Source organism: Emys orbicularis, chromosome 1, assembly GCF_028017835.1.
Source record: "Emys orbicularis isolate rEmyOrb1 chromosome 1, rEmyOrb1.hap1, whole genome shotgun sequence".
Taxonomy (NCBI): Eukaryota; Metazoa; Chordata; order Testudines; family Emydidae; genus Emys; species Emys orbicularis.
The window spans coordinates 143,915,899-143,923,077 of NC_088683.1; the positions used below are offsets into that span (position 1 = coordinate 143,915,899).

Below are 7,179 nucleotides of genomic sequence, written 5' to 3' on the forward strand. Positions count from 1 at the left end.
CCGCCTCTTCCCCGCCTCCTCCCCTAAGCGCGCCACGTTCCCGCTCCTCCCGCTCCCTCCCGGAGCAGCCAAACAGCTGTTTGGTGGCAGCCAGGCAGGAAGCACTGGGAGGTAGGCGGAGGAGTGGGGACGCGGCGCGCTCAGGGAAGGAGGCGGAGGAAGGGGGGGGAAAGCTTGGCTGCTGGTGGGTGCAGAGCACCCACTAATTTTTCCCCGTGGGTGCTCCAGCCCCGGAGCACCCACGGAGTCGGCGCCTATGTATGAGTTTTCTTTCCTCTCTCCCCAGGGTACCAGAGGCAACTCCTGTATAAGCACAGACATGGTGCTTACAGCGCCTTTGGGGAGCACGATAGAGAGGGGAACACGTGGTAAGAGCTGGTGCCTTCCCTTGTTCTGATGCTCAGCCTGAACAGATGCCTGCTACCACAGCTGGGGAAAGATCATCTGATACACGCATGCCTTCACTGGGAGCAGTGACGCTGAGAAAGACCTAATGAGAGCAGATTAGATTGGAGTTGCCAATGTGATAAGGCTGCTAGATGGCCAGTGTGGTTTTGGGTGGCACATACAGAAGCATTGCCCCACAGAGCAGGGCAGGGGTGGGGAAAGCTAGTGCCCCTCTCTATGGCTCTGGGCATCCTAGGGGCAGGAAGCCATTGACGGACTGGAGAGAGCTCAGAGAAGAGAAACCAAAATGATCCAGTGGGTGGAGGAGAAATGGAAATTGCTGAATCTGCTTGGCGTGGCTCTGTGATGCCATAATCACCCCCCGCCCCCAGTCCCTTTAGACAACTGCCCACAGGTATCTGCAAGACATAAACAAGAAGGAGGGAGAGGAATTAGTGATTGCGGCATGACGGGCTACCTGGGGATCATGGGATGGAATTAAGAAAGGGGGAATATAGATTGAAGATTAGGAACTCTTCCTGGTAGTAAGAGGTGGGGACTGATTCTCAGGAGAAGAAAGCAAGGGCCCGTCACATCTCAAACTAGACTGGACAAAGCACTAGACATGTGCTGTAGGGAGGCCATGCTGAGTTAGTCCAACAGAGAAGAGCTGGATGGGCCAAAATGGGGAACTTCTACCTCTCACTTTCAATGGGCTTCTGCTGGGGAGCAATTTAAGCTTTTGTGTCTGTCTGTCTCGCCCCATGCCTCCCCACCCCCACCTTCCTAGGCTGACGGCATTTGTGGTTAAGAGTTTTGGACAAGCCAAAAAATCCATCTTCATAGATGATAAGAACATTCAAGATGCCCTGAAATGGCTGGAGCTTCACCAGCTCCCCAGCGGCTGCTTTACCAACAAAGGGAGACTCTTCCACTCTTCCATGAAGGTAAATAGCAGCCAAGCCAGACAGGAGAGCTGGGGGACTGAGCACACATGGGCAGACGCTGTGACTGCAAAGGATTGTGGGGGCCAAGGAGAATCCTGGGAGATCAGCCCTGGGATTCCTCTCACCAGCCCTATAGGGAACAGAGTCTGGGGTAGATCCCTTAGGATTCTCACAGGGGACACACCCCAAGGAGACACCTCCCCAACCCTAGAAACTCCTTTAAATAGGAAAATGGGTCTTGACTAGGCCCCGGGGCTCTCCATAGGGGACACGCCCATTAGAATGACATTTGATTGCTAACCTGTGCTGTGTGTCCACTCTCCCATCTCTCTGTGTGCTGGTACTTCCCACAGGGCGGTGTGAATGATGAGATCTCTCTGGGGGCCTACATCACCGCGGCACTGCTGGAGCTGGGGCAGCCACTGAAGGTGAGCCCGCCCGCCTCATCCCCCATCTCTCACTTTCCTCCTCTAGGGCCCCAGCTGGGCGCTGCTGTGAGGAAGCCGAGCGGGCTGGAATCCCTCTGGGCAGGCACTGACGGGGCACTGCTTTAGAGAAGCTCACACTGCTGCTGCAACCGTTTCCATGGCTGGGCACCACGCGGGCAGGGCTCTGAGGGTGTTCCACTGCTGGCACCTGCCAGGCCAGGTGTTGATAAGGCACTGCCTGGAGGAAGCTCACACTCAGCATAATTGGTCTGGTGTGACAGAGCAGTGGGGGTTAGTAATGCAGGAGTCCTGGTGCAGCTCCAGGGCAGGCACATTGTAGAGCTGTTGCGGTGTAGAGTTAAAGTCCACTCAGTGGGGCAGATTCTGCTCTGTTGCACAAGTGTAGCATTCGTGGAGTTACATCCGTTTCACAGAGATCAGAGTCTGGCCCATAGTGTTGCTGTGTCAGTGTAGCTGTTGTGCCAGTGCAGTCTCAAGGGGTCTCATTCATCCCTGGTGTAAGCCCATTGAAGTTAGTGCAATTGTCCCCAGGTTTGTACGTGCCTGCAGATAAAGAAATACCAGCTGTCTGAGATGTGACCTCTGTGTGGTCATCTTCTCCTGCACAGGGCAGCATGGTGCAGGCCGCCTTACGTTGCCTCATTCACGCCGTTCACAATGTCACCAACATTTACACGGAAGCCGTGTTGGCCTACGCCTTCGCCCTGGCCGGGGACTATGAGGTGACCCAGGAGCTGCTGTACAAGCTGGATGAACAGGCCATCAAATCAGGTACTAGGTTAGACTGGCAGCTCTTCAGGGCAGAGACTGTCGTCTGATTTGCTGGGAGCAAAAGCAGCATACACCTGCCCAGTGCGGTGTGAATGGTCAGTCGGCAGCAGCAGCGCTGGTCAAGCCCTGTGGGGTTTGAAGTCTGTAAAGCCAGGCAGGCTGCTTTGTGAGGGACTGAACAGGGGCTCAGGAGGCTGCTTTCGTGGCCTTTAACTGCACTGCAGGATCCAGGAGTTAGACCTGCTCAGACATACTCAGCACTAAAACCTAACACGCAAGTGCAAATGGCAAAACTCTCACCGACTTCCATGGGAGCAGAGGTAGGCCAGGGCTGAGTGCTTTTGAACCGCCCCCCCTCTGATTACAAACGCTCTGATTTCCTAGGATATTTAGGGCTGTTGGAGCACTTCCAGGAGCAGGTCTCCTGCTGGCTGGCTGTACAGTCACAGTGAACATGGTAACAGGCTACCGTATGTGAAGAGTGTGATCACCAAGAAGGAAGAGGAAGTGGATTGTGGGGTCAAGTATCAGGGGGTAGCCGTGTTAGTCTGTATCTACAAAAACAACAAGGAGTCTGGTGGCACCTTAAAGACTCCTTTAAGTGGGGGTGGATCTCACGGGCTGCAGTAGAGCAACGGGCGGCATTTCAGGTTGGACAATCAGGAAACACTTCCTAACACAGAGGAGTCTGTGAGAATGAGCAACTTTCCTCAAGGGAAGGGGTGGAAGGCCCATCATTCAGAACACTGAGATCTAGGACTGGACAAATCCCCAGAGCACAGACTGTAGGGAGCAATCCTGGGTTGGGCCCCCGGGGATGACTGGGATGATTCCTCTAGGGCTTTCCCCATCTCTGGAGATGCGTTTTCCCTCAGGTAACTTGTGTGTTATTTTTTCCTTCCCTAGGAGGCCAAATCCACTGGAGCCCCAAGCCCAGCACCCCGGCTGCCACAGATTTCTGGCCTAGGACTCAGTCAATGGATGTTGAGCTGACAGCCTATGTGCTCCTGGCTTACCTCTCCAAACCACGCATAAACGCAGGGGACATGGCCACTGCTGCCGGCATCGTGGCCTGGCTGGCTCGGCAGCAGAACGCCCGTGGAGGGTTTGCTTCCACGCAGGTGATGAGCGGCTCCCAGCAGAGACAGAGCCCCCCTCCCTCTAGGGCCTCAGGCAGAGGAATAGGTTGGGAGGTGAATCTCCACACAGGGCGGCTTTTTTGAACCTTGTGGCCCTGGGAGAGCAAACACCAGCACTGCTTTGCCCGGGGGGAGTTATCCCACTGCCTGGGAGGGTGAACGCAGGTGCTAGTGCCTTGGGGGGTGGTTGTTCTTGGGAGCTGGTGCCATGTACCCAGTGCTAATGTTGTGGGCTGTGGCCCCTGCTGCACTCAGGAACAGAGAATGTGAATCCTGGGGCTAATTCCTTTGGGGAGCGCCCCTGTACTCAGGCAGAGGGAGGAGAAGCCTAGCGCTCGTACCCAGGGGTGCAGATCCCGCTGCGCTTGGGGAATGGAGGGGGGTATCCCCCAGGTTACAGATCCCTCCCTGTGCCCACAGGGTTTGACACAAACAGTGAGGTAGCGGTCTCTCCCTCGCCAGGACACAGTGGTCGCACTGCAGGCCCTGGCTAAGTACGCAGCCCGGACATTCAGCACATTGGCACAGGTGACAGTGACGGTGAAGTCTCAGAGGAGCTTTGAGAGGAAGTTCCAGGTCACCCACAAGAACCGGCTGCTGCTGCAGCAAGCGGTGCTAACGGAAATCCCTGGGGAGTTCTCAGTGCAGGCCCAGGGCAGCGGCTGCGTCTACGCCCAGGTGAGTCACTGGGGAGTGTGTCTGAGACAAGGGGGAAGTGCTGCTGGTTAGGGGGTGGGAATTCTGCCCCTTCCCTCTGCACGGCATTTCCGATCTGTCGCTTCCCCTCCTCTCGCTCCTCTGCAGACAGTGCTGAGATACAATGAGCCTCCTCCACGGGTCTCCATGACCTTCTCTCTGCGTGTCACCACACAGCTGATCGACTGCGCCAAGGGCAATGAGCACTTCCTCACTGTCCAAATCCACGTCAGGTGACCCTGCAATTTCCCCCCATGTATACACCACTCGTCTGGGACGCAGCCCCTGCTTGGAGCAGAGCAGGGAGTGTTAGAGCTGGGCAGAGGATCAGGCCACCTGGCTGGGGGATGCAGAGAGCTTTGGCAGCTGGGAACGAAGCAAGCCAAAGGGCTGGGGTGCTTATCCATGTGGGGAAAGGAGAGCAGGGAGGGATGGGGAGGAAGGTCAGGACCAGTTGCCTGTCAAGGGGGTGAGACAGTGGGAGGGTCCTGCAGCTTTAACCAGCCGGGGGAGGAGTCTGATAGGTACAGAGAAGGGAATCGCTGAGGGATACCCAAGAGGATGGGGCAGCTCTGAGCAGGGTGATCCCATTAGCCCCCAGATCTTCGAATGCCAAGGCCTCATCTCCCTGCCAGGACGCTAAGCACCAGTCCCTGTGCATAGGAGGGATAGTGCTGGTGAGGATTGATGGGGAGGAAATGTTACAGCCTCATTTAGCCCTTGCTCACAGTCTGACCATCTCCCCACTTCCAGCTACATCGGGAGCAGAGTCACTTCTAACATGGTGATTGTGGAGGTCTCCCTGCTGTCTGGATTCAGTCTGTCTTCGGGCTCCCGCACATCGGTAAGGAACCTTGGCATCAGAATGGGGGCCATGGCGAAGGGTGAGATGGTAAATCACTGGTGGGATCTGTCCTTGCTGAGCGGGGAGGGGGCTTCCACAGACAGAGGCTCTTAGACAGCTGTGGGGACCCCTCTGTTCACTCGCTGCTCAGCCCTCACTCAGCTGCTCCTGCACCCTCCATAACACTTGGAGCCTTTGTACCACCTTGGGCCACCGCTGATCTCTCTCTACACACTACTCCCAGGCTGCCTAGCTTCTGGGAATTTGGAGCCTCCCCTCCCCTGTGTTTGGAGCAGTACTAGCATTCATGAGCTGGGCGAGGAGTCAGACCAAACAGCAGCTGGCCTGATTGTGAATCAGAGCTTATGTCCAGCAGGCAGATCCAGAACTGCTCCAGCTGCTGCAAAGAGGATTTACAGGCTGTAGCCATGTACACCATATCCATGCCCCTCGCTCCTGGGAGGGGGAGACTGTCCCAGCTCATTTGGAGAGCATCCGGGCAGGACCCTGCTCTTCCCTGGGCCTGCAAGAATTATCACGAGTAAAGCACACATTTTTAACAGTGACAGTAATGAACCACTGGAACATGTTACCAGCGGTCATGGTGGGTTCTCCATCACTGACAATGTTTAAACTAACTCTAGGAATTATTTGGGGGATGTTCTATGGTCTGTGTTGAGGTCACAGTGGTAAATTCTGGACTCGGAATCTATGAATAAACTCTCCATGAGGGGATGCCTGAGGAAATGAAACCTGACATAAGGGCAGGGGTGGGGCACTTCTCACACCATCCCTCCAAACCTATAGACCCTCTCACACTCCCTTCCCTGGGGGGAGGAGGAGGAGCTCAGAAATTCTCTTATCTCCTATCTCAGCTGCAGCAGAGACCCCTCGTCAGGAAAACGGAGGTGAAAATTGATGCAATCTTCATTTATCTGGAGAAGGTAAATTTGAGCAATAACTTTTGGTCTGGACAAGAAGTGGGGGTGGCTGGGCTACAGGGCAGGACTGAGGGGCATTGGCAGAGCTGTGTGGGGAGCCCAGCACTGGAATAGCAGGGGGCTGCAGGGCAGGACTGAGGGGCATGGGCAGAGCTGTGCAGTGGGGAAGCTTGTATAGCCCTGTTCCTCTGTCTGGTGTTTGCCAATCCTAGTAGTTGCTCCTTTTCTAAAGTCCTGACCCTCTAACACCCTGGAGAACTTTAAGTGGAGAAAGTCACATCAAGCCCTGATCAAGGCAGGTGTGTAACTTCTTTCTCTCTATCCCTCCCTTTCCCTGCTGGTCTCCCTCCTACCCCCACAAGCTGAGCGATGAGTCACAGACTTTCATCCTGCAACTGGAACAAGAGATCGAGGTGAAGGGCCTGAAACCAGCCAACATCAAAGTCTATGACTACTACCAGCCAGGTGGGTTGTGGTGGCTGCAGTGTATACAGGCAGGGAGCTGAGGCTCTTCCTGGCCTCCAAGCTGTGGCTGAAGGGAGCTGGTGTCAGACTCTGCACACTCTCCCCCAGGTGTAATTCTAGCTTTCTTGTTTCCCATTGCAGAGGAGCAAGCCCTGGCTTACTATAATGCTGTCTGCAGCTGAGGTAGGTGTGAGCTCTGGCCCACAGTGAGGCTAACCAGTGGCTCGGGAGCTGACAGCTGGGTGCGGGGTGGGTGAGAGTGGATGTCTAGGGTGGGGTATGATGGGAATCCAGAGGGCAGGAGGTGCCCCAGGAGAGAGTGGGGTGGCTGCTAGGTCATGGGGAGCACTTGTCAGGACACAGTGAGGAAGCCACTGCAGGGGACTGGAGAAGAGGGGCTGAGTGAGGGTTCTCCTGTAGGGGTGGAAGGACCGCTCTGTTGTGCTGGGTGCTGAAACCCTTGTGGTGGGAGGGAGGAGTTGTGGGGAGGCAGGAGCCCTGCTTGTTATGGGGTAAATAGGGAGCAGCAGCTGGGATGGT

At 55.7% G+C, this 7,179-nt stretch overlaps 1 protein-coding gene across 1 annotated transcript in view; it reads left to right on the plus strand.

Annotated features, from left to right (window-relative positions):
• The window catches only part of LOC135885786 (alpha-2-macroglobulin-like protein 1), a 30,505-nt gene extending 23,684 nt beyond the window's left edge, over positions 1-6,821 (plus strand). The window contains exons 25-35 of the mRNA XM_065413725.1: positions 287-368; positions 1,178-1,334; positions 1,688-1,762; positions 2,392-2,554; positions 3,461-3,675; positions 4,156-4,371; positions 4,498-4,622; positions 5,143-5,233; positions 6,109-6,177; positions 6,537-6,639; positions 6,781-6,821. Of these exons, the coding sequence (XP_065269797.1) occupies positions 287-368; positions 1,178-1,334; positions 1,688-1,762; positions 2,392-2,554; positions 3,461-3,675; positions 4,156-4,371; positions 4,498-4,622; positions 5,143-5,233; positions 6,109-6,177; positions 6,537-6,639; positions 6,781-6,821 (1,337 nt within the window). The remainder of the gene's footprint in view (positions 1-286; positions 369-1,177; positions 1,335-1,687; positions 1,763-2,391; positions 2,555-3,460; positions 3,676-4,155; positions 4,372-4,497; positions 4,623-5,142; positions 5,234-6,108; positions 6,178-6,536; positions 6,640-6,780) is intronic.
• The last annotated feature ends 358 nt before the right edge of the window (positions 6,822-7,179 follow it).